The 21528-nt window shown below is 42.2% G+C and overlaps 1 protein-coding gene across 3 annotated transcripts in view; it reads right to left on the bottom strand.

Annotated features, from left to right (window-relative positions):
* KMT2A (lysine methyltransferase 2A) overlaps positions 1-21528 on the bottom strand; it is a 473075-nt gene that overhangs the window by 23974 nt on the left and 427573 nt on the right. For 2 of the 3 annotated variants that reach the window (XM_030220691.1, XM_030220692.1), the window contains 2 exons: positions 6890-6961; positions 6462-6549 (listed from right to left, as the gene is read on the bottom strand). In XM_030220691.1, coding sequence (XP_030076551.1) covers positions 6913-6961 — 49 coding nt within the window. In that variant the 3' untranslated portion in view covers positions 6462-6549; positions 6890-6912. Of the gene's footprint in view, positions 1-5790; positions 5866-6375; positions 6550-6889; positions 6962-15982; positions 16002-21528 lie in introns of those variants that run through there. The other variant, XM_030220693.1, reaches the window with a different exon arrangement.

The following is a 21528-nucleotide window of genomic DNA, read 5'->3' as shown; positions in this document are numbered from 1 at the left end:
CTGTCTGTGCGTGATTTTACTCATTTCTCCCATGAGCATCGGACATATTCCCGTATTATGTTTTTGTGGATAAAGGTCTGCTATCGAAGGTAAGCGTCTCCAAGCTTCAGCTTGTGACTAACTCTGACCATTCTCCAGTTTGGGTGGAGCTTATGGAGGAGAGTGGGCCTCCTGGCCTTTGCTTCTGGAAGCTTAATGACAGTTTGTTAGATGACCCATACTGGTAAAAAAAGCAGGCCTAGCAGAGGATAAGGGACTACCTTGCTTTCAACTGTACTAAGGGGGTATCCCTGGATGCAATATGGGAAGGTCTTAAGCTACTATGTGGGGTTACTTCATATCACTAGCTGCATATAAAAAAAAAAGACAGGAACTGGAGGCTGTTCGTAGATTACATAGTCTTTATTATGTGCTTGGAGGGGCTTCACAAGCGTCATCCGGAGCATAGGGATGTTGGTGTGTTGTTTGACAAGTCCGGGCTGTCAAAAACCTGGATCTGTCAAACAGAAGAAGAGGTTTTGACAGGTCTGGGATTTTCTCCCAGACCTGTCAAACCTAAGCTGCCCCCCCAAACACAAGACCTAGGGGTCGTGTGGACTTCCAGGCCCCTCCCCACAAAGCACAAAAACCCTGGTGGTCCAGTGGGACCGCTAGCTTCCCACTCCCACCCCCCACATTGCACAAAAACGCCCTTGTGGTCCAGTGGGACTGCTATCTATCTGCCCCCATCCAACCCCGGCAGCCTACCTCTCTGTAGTGGTGGTAGTAGTTGAAGGAGGGAGAGCCTATCTCGCTGCTTGGTATAGTTACTTAAATATTTGCTCGAGTACTGGTTGATCATTTGATGACAGGTTCCTAAGTTGATTCATTCGGACCAGTTGGGCTTATACTACTAATCATTTCTATAGCGCTACAAGGCAGACATGCTGGAGAGAAATATGGCGTGTCTTTAATCTCATGGTTCATGCAAAATGAGATAAGGCTGACCTAATCCTGCTATCAATCGATGCTGAGAAGGCATCTGATCAGGTCTCGTGCCCATTCTGTTTCAAGTTCTTATTAAGATAGGTCTGGGATCTAGATCGATGGGATGCATTAGGGCACTTTGTAACACTTCTCTAGCATCACTCAGGTTAATGGCAACTACTCAGAGGCTTTTGAGCTATTCCAAGGGATTAGACAGGGATGTCCACTTTCTCCAATTTTGTTTACCCTTGTCTTTGAACTGTTAGCTCGGAGTATAAGGGAGAAGGACCAGATAGCTGGAGTACAGGCAAATGGCAATGAGCATAAGTTAAGCCTTTATGCCGATGATTTATTTACTCTTACTAGGCCTCAGGAATCCTTGTGTGCAGTTGTGTGGGAATTAGTGAGTTACAGTACAGTTTCAAGCTTTCGAGTCAGTATGCATAAATCTGAAGTATTCAGTATTGAATGTCTCCCTCTCTCCTGGTTCTGTGGCTCGTATTAGGGAGGGCTACCCTTTAAATGGGTTTAAAAATTATTTGTGATACCTGGGCATTTATTTGGGCGGCCTGGAACTAGTCTTTTTGATCTTAATTATGGCCCCCTGCTAAGTAAAATTAATCTTGTCTTGATCGGTAGAAGAGGCTTCGCTTGTCCTGAGTTTTGGTATGTGTTGTTTTGGACACTGTATTGCATTATGAACCATTAATAAAATAACTTTAATTTAAAAAAGGAAGTACAATATACACTGTCATGATGCACCCTATTGTAAGGAAGGACCACAAGAAGATTCTGTGGATGACCACAGTGTACACAATGGAATGTACAAAAATTATGAGACCAGACAGGAAAAAACTGCAGACCGTGGAAGAGATTCTATGGATCAGAGTGCAATTTTGAAGGCTGTCCTGGTATGAAAAAGGGAGTTAGTAATGCTCTTTCCAAAGTGGGGTCACATGACCATATTTCTTCAGCCCACTTAATAATTTAACTGTGGTGTTCTAGATCAACTGGAGTCTCTTACATTGGGATACCTTAAGACCCTGATAAAGAGTGTTACAATAGTTCAATCGAGACAACTTGCAATGCCTCAGACTCAAAAGTGTTGCGTAGAGAAGGTTGAGGTATGAAGGATACAGAAAGAGTTCCTCACAAAGTATTAATCTGCTTGCCAAAAGTCAGTTAATTATCAAGGCCCATCCTTAGTATTTGGGTGTTATTCTTCACAGTAATCCATGACTCATCTAGCTCTGGCACAATAAGGGGAGGAACCCCCATCTCCCTAGAGAGGATGACAGCTCCGTTTTTTGGATTCAATTTTAACCTATTCTTGTCAATCAACTACTAATTCAAGATTAACAGCTAATTCTGGGAGCAGCATGTGGGTCACAGTAATCAAAAGCATAAGGAATTAAATTTCATCTGTATATTGTGAAGAATAAGGGGCTGTCCTATCCTGGGTAGGCCACTAGGCGGCGCTGTTCCCCTAGAAATGGGGGAAAATGCCAGGATGAGTCACTAGAGGGAGCCAGTAGGGGAATGTCCAGGTGAGGTTGCTAGGACCAAGGAGAGTCCTGGGTTGGAAAACAGGTGTAGGTGGTTATGGGCTGGGTCCTGCCTGGAATTAGGGGGAAGAGCCTAAAGGAGTGGAGAAGCTAGTTAACCACTATACCTTCCTGAGGTTTTGAAAGGAGAGAGAAGGGAGAGGAGCTGGAGACCTGGCAGCTGGAGGAAGAAGATCCCCTTGAAGGTACTGGCTGAACTCTGTGGACTTTTGGTGGACTGTGTGTAGATAGAGCCATAGGCGCCCGGTATAAGAGGCCTTGGGGAGGCTTTTAAATTGTTGATTGCAGCAGCTGCAGTGAAAGCCTGTCTCTAGCCTTCCAGTTGTAGAAATTGGTGTAATTGGATTACCTTACTGCTGGGAGAGCAGGGGGGTTGGCTGGAGGTGTCCTGGCTTGCCAGGGAGATATTTAACTAGGATCATGAATTCCTGCACATGAGCAGTTCACACCATAGAGACTTGCAGTGACCCCTGAAATTTTAAAAGTGCTAAAATAAGTTTTAAAAGTATTTGCATTAAATCTAATTGCAGAATTAGGTGCTAGGAAGTGAAATTGGTATGCTATGTACTCAAATTTGCTCAAGCCATATGCAAATTAGTCTGTTTTTGGGAGGTTTGCATATTTATGGGTAAAAATGGTTGGAAATGTTTACAGCCTTAATGTTAGGGCATGGCTCTGATCAAAACTGTGAAGTTTGATCCAAAAATGAAAGGTTTATCTAGTGTTTTTGACTAAAAATTCCCATTAGAGTGTATGTTAATCTGCATTCAAATAGTAACACAGTAGATGACGGCAGAAAAAGACCTGCACGGTCCATCTAGTCTCTGATTGGATGAGCAGCTCCTGTTATAAAATCTGCCGGTAATAGGAGATTTGACTGAGACAGGATCTGCATGTTTGAGCTCCGTGTGTAAGAAAGGAAAGAAAGAATGGTTGTTTGATCTAAGTTAACTGAAATTATAAAGAGTGCCTGATATGTGGTAAATGAGAAATATGTGAAAAGAGATTGGTGGAAATTTACAAGTTTGAGGTTTCTCTATTGAGAAAAGGATCTGAATATTTCACTTTTAAGCCTTCCCTTCGTTCCTGTCAGTGTCCCGCCTTCTTCTGACGTCATTTTCCTCTTTCCGTGAGGGCGGAACACTGATGGAAATGAGGGAAGGCTTACAAGGGCTAGAGACGGGCTTTCACTGCGGCTGCTGCGTCACAGGCAGGGGAGCGAATAGAGAATCGCTGGGTGGGTGGTGGATGGCTGGAGGGGGCAGGGAGAGGAGGAGCATCGCTGGTGGGTGTGGATGGCTGGAGGGGGCAGGGGAGAGGAGAGTTGCTGGATATGGATGGAGGAGAGGGAAGGGAGAGAGAAGAAATGCTGGACATGGTATGGAGGCGAGGGAAGAGTGAGGAAGAGAGAAAAACTGACATGGATGAAGAAAATAGGCAGAAGCTGGATCCACTGGACAGTCAAGTCTGCGAGGGACCCAGCTTTACTTACGGATGTAGGACAAGAAATGAAGAAGAAAGGCGGAAAGTAAAGAAATAAATGGAAAGGGAAGCCCTGGAAACGGAGTTAAGAGGACAGAATAGCAGCAGAATCGGATACTGGGCTAGCTGATCAGAAAACAAAGTCACCAGACAACAAGGTAGAAAAGATAATTTTATTTTCATTATAGTGTTGGGAATATGTCCACTTTGAGACTCAGGTGCTCAACATTAAAAGTTTATATTTATTTACTTATTTAGTGGCATTTAGCCCACATAAACATGAATTAGGATGTTTTGTGGCTCTACATGAGAATTATGATATTATGAGCCCCTTGTTTCATATGTGTGATGGTCTGCATTTCCATAGGGTTGGTATATTGGTGTATTAGGTTTCGCCCAGTGTAATATTTATGGTACCGTAGGGTTCTGAGTGTGTTTTTGCACAAAGTTGTGCATAGTGTTTTGCAGTTGAGCGATTGTGGTTAGTATATGCTTTGAGCAACCACTTTATTCTTTGACATATGATACATATCTAATATCTAAATTTAATAAAAGGCATTGTGACTTTATTTTTATTATTTTTTTTCTGTGTTAGCAGACAATTATGGATTTAAGCTCCACCCCTGGCCCCACCCTAACCCCGCCCCTTTAGCCTCCCCAGTTAGGCCACCGACCGCCTATGGATAGAGCTATTTATTAAGAACAAGGAACTAGCAGCCAGGGGCTGGAGGACAGAGCTGTACCCTCAGAGTGAGGGAAGAACATCCTGTTCAGGCCAGAGGGGCTGTTAGCACTGGGCCCAGGTGTTCGTGGGTGAGGGCTCAGTGGGAAGACCTGTGAAAGTGTTTAAGCTGGAAGAAGTGTGCCCAGGGGGGCTGGAATAAAGAGCTGCCTGATGAATATGCTGTTGTTGAGAACTGTCTAATCTACATCTAATTTGCATATTAAGAACAAGGTCACCCTGAATGAACAAGGGACCTAGGATCCTGAAGGTTGGTGTGTTCAGGGTGCTGGGAAGAGACCGACCGGAGTCCTGCTCAGGATCCACAGGCCAGTGAGGCCTGCTGGAAAGCGGGAGGAGAAGCCTCGTCTTAACAATATCTAGAGGCTGTAAAGTGCAATGTTTGAAGCAGAAGGCAATGGGGGAAAGGAAAATGAACTGCAGCGCTGCCGAGGCAGTAACCAGATTCTAATTCCTGTTGCATATGCACATGGTGCTGTGGTATACACCAACCTCAGTGACCAGAAAAAAGTACTGTAGTCAAAAATGAAAACAAAAGCTTCTAAGCCCTGCACGAAGGAACATAACAGAAAATGACCTTATAGATATCAATATGACATCTACTCCTCAACCTCATGTTGTTGAATACAGTACAATTCAGAAGCATTAAAAAAAAAGACACCATTATTATTTTATACATCAAAGGTCTGAAATTATGGAATGCTTTGCCCATTGAACTTCGTTCAATATAAAATATGGACCAGTTTAAAAAAAGCATTAAAAGCTCATTTATTTCTTCAGGCTTTGGTTCCTCTGATGTATGATATTTTAATACCATGTAAATTAATCTGCTGTATGTTTTAATTTTAGAGTAACACAGTAATTTTGTATATAGTTGTTGTATAAAGAAATAATTTTTATTGTTCGTCCTTTTATATTTTGTATTTGATTTGTTCGCCACTTAGACTTTTATAGATATAGCGGGTTATAAATAAAGTTTTATTATTATTATGTTCTCTTGTATAGGACAAGAAAGGAAACTGCTGGAAATGTTACCTGCAAATGAGAGCTGTTTCAGTCGTGCATTGGAACGAGCTTCCTGAACCTTATCTGTCAAAGATTTCCACGCATCTGGAAGACAACGAAAACTTTTTAAACATTCTGTTTCCTAAATGTTCAGGTAAGGGCAAACACTCAAGTTATCTCATTCACTAACTAGATCAGAAAACCCCCCACAAAAAATGACCATAAGCAAAAGTAAGTGTAAAGGCTCTTCCATAGGCCACTATCTCAATAAGACTCACAGGGTTGAGGCTCATGCTCAATCTACAGTCAAATAATGGCTGGAAGGAAGTGTGCAGATGATACCAAAAATTTATACTATAGTAATACAAAGGCATCTGTGCAGATAGGTCCTGGAAGATAAGTCTTCTTCAGTTCATAGGAGGTCAGTGATGAGATCATGTGAGTATGACAAGAAGCAGAAACAAGAACTCACAGACACTACAAAATGTCTATTCAATATGCCTTGTGCCTACTTCTGAATACCAAGAGGCTGTTCTAACCAACATCTCCTGCAGGATAAAACAGGCAAAGCAAGGCCTTGCAGTATATCAATGTTTAACACTGAACAGGTCTCACCCTCAATGCTTTCTGCACAAATCTGGAAGCCATCATCACTGGAAATCTCAAAGACTAGCCCTTTCTTTGGTTTCTTTTCACACAGACGCTCCTTCCTTTTCTGTTCCTGCTGCAGCCAAAACATGAGTGGGGAACTGAAGGTCTCTTCCTGTTCAGCCTCTGATGCTTTAGGGTCTAAGTAGGTAGAGGGTTGGGGTAGAAGGAAAAAAGGGTAGCCAGATAAAGTGACCATTGTAGGTAGGTTCAACACACAATAATACATACCTCCAGCTCTAACAAAAGTCTGACCATGGGCACTTTTCAAACAGGTTCAGAGCGTTTTCTGCACTCAGAAGAGAAAACAAACCCCTAAGGAATGAGAAATGGCAGCTGGGGTAGCTCTGAAGCTTCAGATACACAATGAGGAGCCCTTAGTATAGAAAGTTCACTATTCAGTATTACATAGAAGCAATGTAGTACTTCAACATGCAGTGCAGGGGCCTTTGGCACTACACTGTATAACAGCATGACCTACCTATGTTCTCTTGCTCACCTTGGTTAGCTATTTTCTGAACAGACTGAGACTCCAAACATGATTCCATTTTGCCTCAAAAAAAAGACAGCACATAAAAATCAAATTCTAAATGAGGTTTAGCTGTAGGTCCCTCCCGTGCATACTGTTCAATGTTAACAGATATCTGACCAAAAGACAGAGATCCCCACAGTAAGACGGTAAGGGATGGACTAGATCTATGGTTCACCACTACTGATGTAATTAGCTGGCAGCTTAGAGGTAATAGAATGAGGTCCTCTGGAGGTACCACAGTTAGAACATTCAAATAGAAATATAATGTGAAGAGCTGTGGAAGCTGAGATTAAAATCACTCAGAGCCCTGTGCTAATTGCCAGAGTCAGCTGCTCCAAAATCAATATGTCATGGTGAAATTTGGTTTTACCTGTCAATTTCCTTTCCTACAGTCTTACCAGACCACTCCAAAATCAATGGGAGCATGCACATCAACCAGCAGAAGGGACAGAGAGCCAAAAGTCAGCTCTACTCCGTGCAGGCACCTTGTGTCAAAGCGATGTCCAGCAACAAAACATCAATTCTCTGAGGACAAGCAGGTGATATTCTCACATGTGGGTGACGTCACGTCGGCCCGGAGGATTTTCTACCAAAATCTAAAAGTCTCTTTGAACAGGATCCAAAAACTAAGGCCAGAAATACAGGTAATCACTATAATACAGAGAAAATTGAAGAATGTAACAGAAAACAACAGGAGGAGTTAGAATTATAGATCAAGGAAAGAACCTGGACTTATCTGATAGGAGTCAAGAAGAAAATGCAACAAGTAAGAATCAAATTTCACCTTCCTTATCGTCTCTACCAGACCAGTACAGAACCAATAGGGGACATATATAAAACTCCGTTAATGAGGACAGTATTTTGAAAGTCCTTCCTTGAGTACTGCCTGCACTTAAGTTGCCTCTTTCTTGGCACCCATATCCAATTGGTTGAGCTTAGCAAACATATGAAGAGTAGACAAAGTCATGGCTCAACAAATGCGACAACGCATACGTTTTGGCCCAAGAAGACATCATAACTTCTATTTAAATGAGCACTTAATTCATTTAGCGGCACCTGACCTGCAGTAGATATAACAACCTCTTTAACCCATTGAGCAATGTTGGTGTTACAAACTGCGAAGCCGCTAACACCTGCAACAAAAAAAAGATGATCCAATCTTTTTGAGCTTACTCATCACACCCAGAAGTCTCCATATTTTAATTTTAGCTCCACACTCTCTTTCTTAAAAGAGGAAAGCTCCAAAAATTGATTTTGAATGAAAAACCAAGACTATCTTTGGCAAACAAGGAAGTGTATGATGGAAACCCACACTTCCACAAAATAGAGGAAGGGGTCTCTGCAGGATAAAGCCTATAACGTCAAAAATTCACCTTGCTAAAGTGATAGAGAAAATAAACAACACTGCCTTATCATCAATCCTTCCACGCTCTTTGCAGAGGGCTCAAACAGTGCTCCTTAGAGACCATGAAGCACCTGATCGAGATTCCAGTCTGGACAAGAACCTCAAACAGGAGGCCTTAAATTATTCACAACCCCAAGAAAACATTCAAAGGGAAATTAAGGATGACGGTCTCTACTCCCTGAGTGAAGTATGCTAAGGCACCTGAAACCATTAAGGAAGAACTGACCACCAAGCCTTTCTTATGGTCCCCATGCAAGAAGAAAGATTTTTGCAGTAAGGACGCTTGAAATGGAGAAACACCATACTGAGAACACCAAGACTCAAAACTCTCCAAACCTCAGTATATACCAGTGATGCTGATCTTTACAAGCCTGATGCCGAGTGGTAAGACATCCTCCTCATGACCCTTGCATCTCAGATGGTTTCTCTCAAGAGACATGCATAAGACAGAAATTGAGACAGATCCTTCATTACTGGCCCTCCGAATAAGAGACCCTCTCTTCCTTGGGAAGTTTGGAGGTGGGTTAAATTGGCATACCGGGGTCTTGTTGGCTAGTTCAGCGGCCACTAAGATGTACTAGGCTGGGATTGCCGATATATTTTTTGGCAAGACTCAACCAATCCATGGGCAAAGGGGCAAAATATAAAGTAGCCTTTTTCAGATGCCACAGCTGAATCAAAGCCTTGAGACCTGCCTGACCCTTGGATCTTTCTCTGTGACTGAAGAATACTGGAATTTGTCATTGCGTCTGGTAGCCCTCAGATCCATTGAATGAAGACCTCTATTGATCATTATAAAGTGAAGGCTTCATCTGATAATTGCCATTCCTCTGGACACAAAGAATGACTGCTGAGATAATGTACTTGGATATTTTGAACTTTGCTATTATGAACTACCAAGAGCACTACCAGGGAATTTCACTGTCTACTGAAGAAGGCTGCCTGCTGAGAAATTGTTGCCACCTCTCGTACCTCACTGCCTGTTGATGTAGGTTACTGCCATGGTGTTTGTGGAGCAAACTGACCTACCCTGTCCTTTTATTGTTCCTTTCAAATGATCTCCCCAGCTGAAGAGGTTGATGTTCTTCATCAAAAATCACCCAAGTGGGCAGCTCCAGGTTTTTGCCCTTCAAATGATTCTGGATGAGAATTAAGAAAAACAGACTAACTCCAATTTCTAGAGTCCGAGGCAGGCAAACCTCATAATTCTGGGGTTGACTCAACCAGTGACTCAGGACTGACAAATGGAGCAGATACATATAAGCTTGTATCCAATGAACCACTTCTATCATTGCTGCAGTGGAGCCCAGAACCTGCATGTAGTCTCACACTTGAAAAGTTTTCTGAGAGTGCAAAAGACAGATCTGATTCTGAACCTTTCAAATTCTTTGTAAAAGGAGAAAAACTTTCCCTTAAAGTGTACTCAACCTGGGAAACCTGGCACTTAAATTCAAATCTGAGAGGGAGAAAGTTTGCTTTTCTGAGAGTACATCACTCAACCAAAGACTGCAAGAGCTGGTGTTGTGGGAATTTATAACAGTTTGCTAAGGCTTTTTAAGCAGACTAATTTTTATGTATTGCTTTACTGTGTTGCATTTACCTCTCTAGATAAGGGTGCCTTGGGGCATATTAGTACTGTTTTTAGATTAATTCTGTTTGTACATATTGTTTATGAATGTGTATTTGTAACCTGACGTGTTAAAGGCGGGATATACATTTTAAAATAAATCTGATATGATCTGGATCCACGTGTCATAAAGCCACCCAGACAGCTGCCCAATTTCAGTGATGAGAAGCTGACCTGACATGCTTCATTGAACAGCACTGGTATTACTGGCTCCTTTAGGACTTGGAGTGGACCTGTGGCTCTTCCGTCCGAATGAAATGAAGAATGATAGGAACCAAATCTACTAATTTGGTAATGTCTAGTGTCCTGAAACCTTGTTCTAGAACTACTTCTCCAGGTCTTTCAGGAGCTTTGAGATCCTCCCAAAGAGAAGCTTTTCCCTACAGGGGAATCCTCGAGACGAGTCTTCAAAGTTGTATCCGCAGACCAGTTAAAGCTAAGCAAGCATCATGCTGAGACTGAAATTGCTACAGATCTAGTCTAAACCTATGGGTGTCTGTAACATAAGCAGACCCTCCCTCCGAGTAGATTCCTAAGAGCTACTCCTCTCTTTGTCCAAAGCTTCTAAATAAGGAAGACTGAACCCAATGCAGATACATCCTGGAAACATACAGTAAGCACTACAGACTGCCACCTGAAGACCTAAGGCTGCCACCTCAAAGGCCTGGTTTAGGACCAATTCCAATCTTCTGTCTTGGATATCCTTCAAAGTCATACCTACCTTGACTGAACAATTGTCTTTCACAACTGCTGTCACCAAGGCATCTATCTTAGATAGCTTTAACTTGTTCTTCTCTTTTGGAGCTGATAAAGTTTACTTATAGATCTGCCAACCCCAAGCCCCACTTCTGTAGCTCCCATCCCACCAAGAATAACGGTCTACAAAGCCTGATGGACAGGTAATGCTTTTGAGGTTCTCTGACTCCCTTCCAAGGCATGATCCCCTGAATCACTGGATCGCAGAGCTGGGGAATCTGAAATGCTCAAAGCTTCCAGAGATCAGCAATTAAGTTGAATTATTCTTCTTACTGAAAGAGCCTGACTTTAATAAGGTCATCACCTTCACCTGCCGGGATCTCTCCTTTCTCTAAAGATACAAAGATAGAAGCTCCTTTAGAAATTATACTAGGGGAGAACCCCTGCCCTGAAAAAGTAGATAACACTAACTGAACCTCACAATCTGGATACAAATGAAGTTTCTTAGAGCCACTGGATTCTTCTACACCCTTACCAAGCCCAGACTATTGAAATGGGTACTGGTTTCTATAAGCCTTCTTTAACAAAAAGGCTCTACAAAGAATGGCTCCCCTGCTGCCAGAATCTGCAACTCCAGCTCCAGAAGCCCAGATAACCCTCCAGGTGGTCTTCAGAGGTCAAAAACAGCAGGTTCTACACTGTCATAAAAAAGTTCCAAAATGAAGAACAGGAGAAATAAGCTCAGTTAAAACAGATTATATTCCTGTGGTTTTCAATGGGGAAATGTGGCTGTGAAGAGAAGCAAAGGCAACAAGAACCCTCAAATCACCTAAAGAGTCTGAAGTTAATATGGGCTTTCTGCCAAAACTCCTTTGTACTCAGACTAATTTCAATTGCTACATGGCATGAACCATATTGCTCAGACTTGCCCTGATGCCTCCCCTCTCAATAGGAGCATTGTTTTGCTTGCTCCAATGCTGTCTCCATAATGGGAGTGAAAATGCTGTAGTTCCACAGAATTTCATGCCACAACCACTAAGGCCACAGTACTGTTACAATGGCTCCTCACTAGTGCAGCCTGCTTCTACCCATGTCCAAGCTCCTGGCTCCACCAAAAGCATGAAATACAGACTTACTGCCCCCAACAGGCTGCTTGCAGCCTTAAATCCCTCCAAGATATATAGCGCAAAGGAAGGAAAATAATTTATAAGTAACCTCTTTTCTTGTTCTCAAAATGTTTAACTCTATGTCAGGGAGAGGGAGGAAGAAGGAAAAGAAAATGAAGGCTGAACCAAAAGGTTTATTAGGAGCAAAGGACCCCCAGATTCCTCTGAAGCCTTTTAGTTTTGGACTTAAAAAGGACCCTGAAATCCTTCCTAACCTACCCGCACTCTACTGAAAACCAGTTCTCCAAGTGGGCAAGGAGCAGAATAGTTCAGAAGCTTCTCCCAGTTCCTCATCAGCACTTCCCTGAGTGTATCGTGAAAAGGAGCTGTGGTAGAAGACTTAGGTGGAGATGGATAATCCAGGACCTCGAGCATCTTGGCCCTGGGCTCATCCACAGTCTCCACAGGGAAGGGAATGGCCTCAGACATTTCCCGCACAAAAGATGAAAAAGACAAGCTCTCCGGAGGGGAGAGCTGTCTCTGAGGGGAGGGGGTCGAATCAGACGGAAAACCTAGAGAATCCTCGGCAGAGAAAACTCCATGACCCCCATCTTCATCAGATGAGCCATCATCGGATGGGGCTAACAACAAAGAAAGAGCAGCCCGGATCCGAGCCCGTCTCGACATAGAGGTGCGGTGACCTCGATGATGGTGTCGAGAAGTCGACTCCCCAGGAGACTCCTGTGAAGCTTCCTCCACCGAAGGCAATGGAGAGTCGACCCAGGAGGCAACCGGCTCCGATACTGGAAGTGGTACCGGAGAAGGAGACCTCACCACCGGCAAGAGACACGGTGCTGCAGGAGCATCCGGCACCTCTGGTGCCGGGCGTAAGTGATGCAGCACCGCTTCCATAAAATCTGGAAAAATAGCCTTGATGCGCTCATCTACAGAAGCTGTCGGGGAAGGCTGAGGTGCCGGTGTGGGCGTCAGAGGCAGAATCTGCAGAGGCTGGGGAGCCGGTACCGGGCTGCCAGACGACCTGCACGTCGATACCTCCATAACAGAGGGAGAGCGATCATCTCGGCACCGACGCTTCTCGGGTACCGAATGCCTCGATGACCCGGAGCTCGCGGTACCGTGTCGAGAAGGAGAACGATGACGGTGCTTCTTGGCCTTCACCCGATGCCCGTCATCGAGACTCCTCGGTACCGGTGAGGAAGACGTGGAATCCACACGCTTCCACGGGGCCGGGTCCGATAGAGGTCGGTCCCGGGGGGGGGGCCTGCAAAGCAGGAGGCGCCGAGGCGGGTGGAGACCCGCTCGATGCATCATTGCTTCCAGCGTGCATCAGTCTCTTGGCAGCTTGTACCCGGGTCTCCCGATGCCAACGCTGCCCTAGACGTCGACGGTACCGATGTTGACGCCGACGTCGAGGTACTGGACCCAAAAAGCTTTTCTCTTTGGGCCTCTTGAGAAAGTTGAGTGTGCTTTTTCATTTTTAGGCACAACTTACAACTTTCCTGAAGATGGTCAGGCCCAAGGCACCAGGAGTGCGGATCAGTGCCGGAGATGGTCCGGTTGCAGCGGGCGCATGGCTTGAAGCCACTGGGCATCTTCGATGACATCACGGGAAAAATCGCCTCTGCAAAATCAAAGGACGCGATTGTGTCAGAAAAACAGACACACAAAAAAAGGGCAAAATACCTGATCGAGCGACCTAAGAACGGTTGCACGAAAAAAGAAAGGAAACTTAGAAAACGAAAACACTACGAAAGACTAAAGGTTTTTTTTTTTTTTGTAAAACACCCGAAAGGGTAAAACGAACTCGTTTGAAGAGAACTTCCACTCCGAAGGCCTGGAAAAACACGAAGCGCTGAAGATAGAACTCCGTGTCTCCTCAGATGCGGAAAAGAACTGAGGAGCGTGTCCGCGTGGCGAGCGGGAAAACGTGCGCACATGCGCGATGGGATCGTCTTGCTCGACACAACACTCTGGAAAACACTTTTGAGATTTTGCTAGAAAATCCTCCGGCCCCACGTGACGTCACCCACATGTGAGAATATCAGCCTGCTTGTCCTTGGAGAATAAAGCAATACTTAGCTGCTGTGCCTGCACAGAGCCCTATAGACAACAAAACTCACTATTGATTGGCTCTGTCTACCATCTGCTGGTTGGTAGGTATTACCCATTGGTTATGGACTGGCCTGGTAGGGACAATAAGGATATTTTTATTTGAAGCTCCTACTGTGCTGTTTATTTTGTACTGCATTGGTACTGTATCATATTCCTTTTATTACTATAATTTACTTATTTCCAAGTTTACCTCATTGTTCTGTGTATTACAGTAACAGAAAAAGCCTCCAATAATAAATTATATTCAAAAACCTTCAAAAAAAGTCTTCAAAACGTTTTTATAGAAATTATTTTTTTGTGCTCATGTAATACAGTGGCACCAGTCCAAACAATCAGGTTATAAAAGCCAACTGTTTCAGTTTAATCACTGCACAAAATCATAAAAAAACAACGGAAACCTATTCTTCTGGAAATACTTAAAAACTAATATTAGTAGTGGTATAAGAGAGTTTCAACAATTTTCCTTTGGAATCCTTGAAGCACCCAAAGCAAAACATGGTCCATGCTTGGGACCAACAAAAAGAAAAAAAAAAAAAAAAAAAAAAAAAGGATAATAAGACTCAAAAATTATTTTGGGACTGATCTTTATTCACTATCACCACACAGATTATTGGTGAACTGGTATTGCTCACAATTTTTGAAGTATTTCTGTAAGAATAGGTTTCAATTGTTTTTTTATGATTTTGTGCAATGATTAAACTGAAACAGTTGGCTACCATAACCTGATTGTTTGGGCTGGTGTCACTGTACAATATGATATGAGCACAACAAAATAATGTCAAAATCTTTTGAAGATTTTTTTTGAAGGTCTTGGATACAATTCTACATTGAAAGTTTTTTTCTATTATTTTATCATTTTTCCTTCTTTGTGTTATTACTTGTTTCCCCTATATCTGTGAATTACAGTGACATTTGGTCATTTTGTTATGAGCTACGCTGTTACTGCAATGTAAGCTGTATTATGTTAAGCTTCACCTGCTGACAAAACACAAAGGCTAAGTAATACAACACAGTCAAAAGGACCAACAAAACAGTTATCACATTAGAGACGAGGAGACTCAAAATTGATGTCTATTACAACGTTAAAATCTAACACGGCCACGTTTTGCCCTCAGGTTGCATCAAGTATAAAACATAGAACTATAAGAATGAACATAAAAACAAAGTTACGACAGCATCCAATGGAACACTCACCAGCTTGTAAATTACAAACTTTTAGATTGCTGCACCGTGCATGTGCATGCCTTCCCACCTGCCGCTGTTGCACAGGACTTAACCAGTCTAGTCTCCAGTGTAAGAATTCAACTCTAAGGGGATGAGGATAGGTACGTAGGAATATTTATGCTCGAACACCTGTTACAGGTAAATAACTTTGTCTACTCCAAGGACAAGCAGAATAAGATATTCTTACAACTGGAAATCTCTAGTTACCAGCCTGTCCTGAATCAAAAATAGGGAATAACAGCATGGTCTGTAACAGAAAGGGCCAACGGAACTATGCAAATAGTTACAATTAGCTTGTTATTTACATTTTCTCTTTTTTTTTCTTTTTTTTTTTTTTTTGGGGGGGGGGGGGCACTGCCTGAACTGAAAAAAGTAGGCCTAGTGGGGTGGAGTTGGATTCTAGACCCCAAATAGATTCTGTAGAACTGTCTGACCAAACAGACTGCTGTGTCAGCAGACCTGTTCCAAACCCTAGTGAAATGTGAATGTGTGGACTGAAGACCACAACCATTGGGATGCCTCAAACTGAGGTATGCTATGGGAGTTACAGGGACAGTAGCAGCCATATGGCCCAGCATTCTCAATATCTGATGAGCTGATGCCTACCAAATTTATAACACTTCTGTGACTACTGAAATCAGACTTTTGATCTACTATTGTGGAAGAAATGCATAAGTCTGAATTGTGTCTAGAAAGGCACCTATGAACTCCAATCGTTGTAACAGGCTGAGCTGTGATTTGGGATAATTGATGAGAAACAGCATCTGAACAGGCATGCACATTGATTCTTTTGCTCATTCCTCTGATGTGCTCTTGGCCAGCCAATTGTCCAATTTGGGAAACATATATACCAGTAGTCTGAGTAGGAAGCTGCAACTGTTAAACACTTTGTGAACACTCTTGGTGTTGACAAGAAGCCAAATGGCAGTATGCGATACTGGAAGTGGTGTTTCCCTATTTGGAATCTGAGATACTTCCTGTGACTTGGATGTACATGGGTATGTGTTCTTTAAGCCCAGAGAGCATAACCAATCTCTTTTTGAATTATGGGTAATAGGGTGTCTAAGAAAATCATTTTTAACTTTTGTTTGGTCAGGCATTTGTTTAGGGCTCTCAGGTCCAGGATGAGACAAACCCCCCCTGTCTTCTTTGTGGTCAGCCAGTACTGGGAATAAAATCCCTTCCCTTTCTTCCCTGGTGGCACAGGTTAGACTGTGCTGGCCTGTAAAATGGAAAATAGTTCTTTGGTAAGCAATTCCTGATGCTGAAAGCTTCATTTTGATGCTCTTGGTGGGCAATATGGAGACATTTTCCTTTTTTTTTGGACATTTTATATTTATTGAACTTTTAAATGAAATACGTTAAGAGAATGACTCATGCAAAGCCCCGACCCTTCAACCATCTGTCCCAACAACTACTATAGGAACATCAGTTAACTAGAGAGAACTTGCACTCTTATAGTTCTCTCCAATACAAGGAACAGAATTAAGAAAAAGAGAATGAAAACATTCTCCCCCTTTCAGCTGTCCTTAAAACCTCTCCCTCCTCCATTCCCCCGTCTTTAACAAAAAAAACCCCAAAAACAAATCTGAACCCAGCTTAATGTTCATAGTTTCCGGGTGGCCCCCCCTAGGGTATTGAGAATGTAGTTTCTGGTTCTCAGTAAATGGAAGTAGAGGTAATGGTCCTAGATGGCCAAAAATCTCTGTCTGTGTTTTGGAATACTTCTCAAACTTAGATTCCAAAACACACAAGCTGTGTAACCTTTTTCTCCATTGCCAATAAGATGATGGTTCAACTTGCAACTAATATCTGAGAATACATTTTAGAGCAATCACCCAGGATTTTTGAAAGAGCAACCATGTACCCTTCCCCATGTATGGCTAAAGCCTTTTCCCATCCAAGCATGCTCCATGGATGAAAGGAAATTGATTGGCCAAATGTACAATGCCCCCCCCCCCCCAATAGGAATGAATTGAGGCAATGCCAGAACATGTGGCCTAAATCTCCTTGAGAATGTCCACATTTAGTACAATGAGAAAGGCCAGGATTCCCCATTTTCGATATTCTATATGGAGAGAAATAAGCCCTATGAAGAACCCTATACTAACACTCCCTATATTCTGCATTGAAAAGAACCTGGGGAATCTGTTTCACAATAAAAAATAATCCCCCACAATGACAATTTCAGTCTCCCACGCTCAGTGAAGACTGTCATATATCTTAGGGGGTCCCAAAGCCCTGACAGCTCTATGAATGGATTAAATGGAAGGAAGGTCTCCACTTCAGTTATGAAAAAGATCTTTCAATTTGGAAACAAAACTAGCTGAGAGACACAGAGGCCATTAAGGATATAAATAATGATGTAATTGAAAATATGCATAACTGTCTCCCAGCCTCTGCCTCATCAAAGCTAAAGAATAAAGGTTTCCATTTTCTTGTACACAATGTTCCAAAAATTCCAGACCTGCAATTTCCCATTTCAAAAATACCTGGTTGTCTTGGCCTGGGCTAATTTAAATTCCCTTGGAGCGGTAGTAAAAGTGAGCTACTGGTTTCTTGGCCAAATGTTAATGTGAGAGCCTTCCAAAGACACCGAAGAGGACCCAACAAGACACTTCATTTGACAGAAGTGAGTAGGACTTCTGCTTCTGCCTGTAACAAAAGATTTAGATGCAGAGGTGCAAAATATTCCTGCTCCATATGATAGGGGGCATAATCTTCTGTACCTTTAATCCAATCTCCTAGATATCTTACCAGGCATACCCAGTTATAAAGTCTAAAATCAGGCACACCTAAGCTCACATTTTGGACCAGTTACCAACCATAAAGTCATATCGAAACCTAGGCTTCCCCTCTCTCCAACAGAAGCGCCCCAATACCCTACATAATAATGTTGTCTTGTCCCAAAGAAATAGTCTGCATAACATACAGCCATCTTGGACAGACTATCATTTTTATCAACACAATTTCACCCAAAAGGGAAAGGGGGGAGGTTCCGCCCAGTCAAGTTCTCTGCTGAAGTTTAGTATGTGTTATCAGCCGATTAAAATTAAGTTTATATAATAATCCAGTATTCATGGCCAAGATGATTCCCAGGTAAGTGAACGACCCCCCCCCTACCCAACGTAAAGGGAAAAGGTCACGCCAGGACTGCTGTAGTAATTCAAGGGAGGGAAGAGCCTCAGACTTCTCTAAATTCAATTTCAAGCTGGAGAAGTCTCCATACTATCTGAAATTCTACTTAAGAGTCCTTAAGGGTTCTTCTGGGTTTGTCAAATTTACCAGTAAATCATTTGTAAATGCAGTGATTTTGAAAATATAGGAATCTATTAGAACATCCTCGATTTTGGGATTATGAATGATTTCATGAATAAGAGGATCTAGGTTTAAGGCAAATAATAAAGGGAAAGTGGACAACTCTGTCTTGTCCCTCGACTAAGACATATAGGGTCAGAAAAAAAATCCCATTAACCCAAACCCGAGCCCTATGGGAATTATATAAAGCTTCCACTGTTCCCATAAAATAATCTCCCAAGTCATAAGCCTTTAATGTAGCAAATACAAATTGCCATGAGACACTGTCAAAGGTCTTTTCTGCATCAAAACTAACTAAAAGAGATCAGAGTTGTTTATGTTGAACCACTTCCAAGAAGGCTAGAATTTTATGTACATTTTAGTCACTTTCTCTGACAAAGTCAACTTGTGGGTCTATTAACTGAGGTAGCACCCAGGCTAAATGGTTAGCTATGACCTTGGCAAGGAGTTTCACCTCAAAATTAAGGAGAGAGATTGGGTGGTAGGACTCAGGCAGAGAGTGATCCTTGCCTATTTGTGCCATGGACAATGAATCTGGCAAGGAAAACGCAAAAGTGGAAGAACACTAAGTACTAGGATGATATAACAACATGAATATTAAAAACAAACAATAATAAATATGACAAAAATATAACCACATATGGAAGGTGTAAAAGGATAAGGCACCGTGAGTGGAGAAACATTTTTTTTGTATCTCAAAAAAGATATAGTAGAATTGGAAAAGGTACAGCGAAGGGCGTCGAAAATGATAGTGGGGATGGGACGACTTTCCTATGAAGAGAGACTGAGAAGGCTAGGGCTTTTCAGCTTGGAGAAGAGACGGCTGAGGGGAGATATGATAGAAGTGTATAAAATAATGAGTGGAATGGATCGGGTGGATGTGAAGCGACTGTTCACGCTATCCAAAAATACTAGGACTAGAGGGCATGAGTTGAAGCTACAGTGTGGTAAATTTAAAACGAATCGGAGAAAATTTTTCTTCACCCAACGTGTAATTAGACTCTGGAATTCGTTGCCGGAGAACGTGGTACGGGCGGTTAGCTTGACGGAGTTTAAAAAGGGGTTAGATAGATTCCTAAAGGACAAGTCCATAGACCGCTATTAAATGGACTTGGAAAAATTCCGCATTTTTAGGTATAACTTGTCTGGAATGTTTTTACGTTTGGGGAGCGTGCCAGGTGCCCTTGACCTGGATTGGCCACTGTCGGTGACAGGATGCTGGGCTAGATGGACCTTTGGTCTTTCCCAGTATGGCACTACTTATGTACTTATGTACTTATGTGAATGTCTTATGACTGTTTATTTTTAATATATGTGTTATGTTATTAATTTCTTATAAAATATTGACAGTGTTTTTTGTATGGTTTTGGTTTTATGTGTTCTCTTGACGAAGGCTGTTATGCCAAAACACAGCCTGTGTTCAGGACACCCAACTGGGACTTGTACACATCGGAAGAGGAATAAACTGTCTTTATTTTATATCATCCTGGTACTTAGTGTTCTTCCACTTTTGCATTTTCCTTGTTGGACCCTTTTGTGGAAGTCTTTGATTTTTTTTTTGTACTTTGGAACAATGAATCTGCTGTATATCTCTCCGCCAACATCGCGTGAAACACCTCTGTCAAAGGAGTGGCAATATATTCTTGGAGTAATTTATAAAACTCAGCCCGAAATCCATTGGGACCCGGGGCTTTATGATTTGGGCTTTGGCAAATGACAAATTAAATTTTATCTTCAGTGATGGGTCTCTGAAGAATTTGGATTGAATCTGTGTCTAGAGAAGGGAGATCTAAACTGTTTAAATAAGATTTACTGTCCAATTCCATCTGTGTCAGGACGATAAAGCGTTGCATAATAATTATGAAAAATAGCGATTTCTTTATCATCCTTTACAAATAAACCTGAAAAACTTTTCAAAACATGTACTTGCCTATTTCCTTCCTGTTGCCTCACCAGCCTGGCCAAGAGAGCTCCAGTTTTATTACTATGGCAGTACAACTTGTTTTTGTAATATAGCTGAAATTTCACCGTTCTTTGATGAAGCAACGTATTCAGTGCAGAGACGCAAGGAGTTGTTCTCTATTTTTCTGAGAAGAGACCCTCCCATAAAGCCTACATTGATGTTGAAGTAAATGTTCCAAACGCAAAATCTCTCTATCATGTGCCTTATCTCTCCTCAAAGGACCATTTTTGGCAGCGTCCCAATAGAGAATTGGTGTATGACGATGCTGGGAATTAAAAAAATCAAAATATTTCCATTTAGCTATCAAAAAGCTATAAAACGTAGGATCATAGTATAACTGTGGAGAAAACTGCAACAGAGGAGGACCATCCCCGCTACACAGAGGACTTAGGAACAACCACACTGGAGCATGATTGGAAATTTGATATGCATCAATTTGTGCTCAGCTAATCTGAGAGAACAATGACTGAAGACTAAAAGACAATCTATTCTTGACTTGAGTGCCATGGGCTCCAGAGAGATGAGTGTAATCCCAGGCTGAGGGATGTAAAACTCTCCAAATATTAAGTAAATTCAGGGCACCGTTAAGCAACGGTATTCCTTTAGACAAATTAATCTTTTCAGACCTTCCAGGTTTCAATTTATCCAAAGAAGGATCTTGAACAGAATTAAAGTGACCACCAAAATTATTGGGAAATCCCCCAGGGAAGCCAATTCCCTAATAAGCATGGCATAAAAGGTTTATCATAAACATTGGGGGTGTATGCACTGCAAAGCATCACTTGCTGTTTTACCATCAAGTGAGCTATCACATAATGCCCATTAATTCCAATAATCACTTTATGAAATTGGACCTCCAAAGATTTATGAAATAAAACGATACAGTCAGCCTTCTTCTGATTAGTGGGGGAGGCCAAAGAGTGTCCTACCCACCACGTTTTGAATTTAACATATTCAAGGTCATCCAAATGTGTTTCTTGCAACATTGCAATTGAAAATTGTTTTCTATGTAAGGCTTGAAGAATCTTACTACAATTGGTGAGGACACTCCTTCAACCTTCCAGGAAACTATTTTAATGGTCATGTAATCCCAAGAACACCATTAAGCCAACAAAG

The sequence above is a fragment of the Microcaecilia unicolor genome, chromosome 12 (assembly GCF_901765095.1).
Source record: "Microcaecilia unicolor chromosome 12, aMicUni1.1, whole genome shotgun sequence".
Lineage (NCBI taxonomy): Eukaryota > Metazoa > Chordata > Amphibia > Gymnophiona > Siphonopidae > Microcaecilia > Microcaecilia unicolor.
This window is presented reverse-complemented; position numbering and strand designations above follow the sequence as displayed.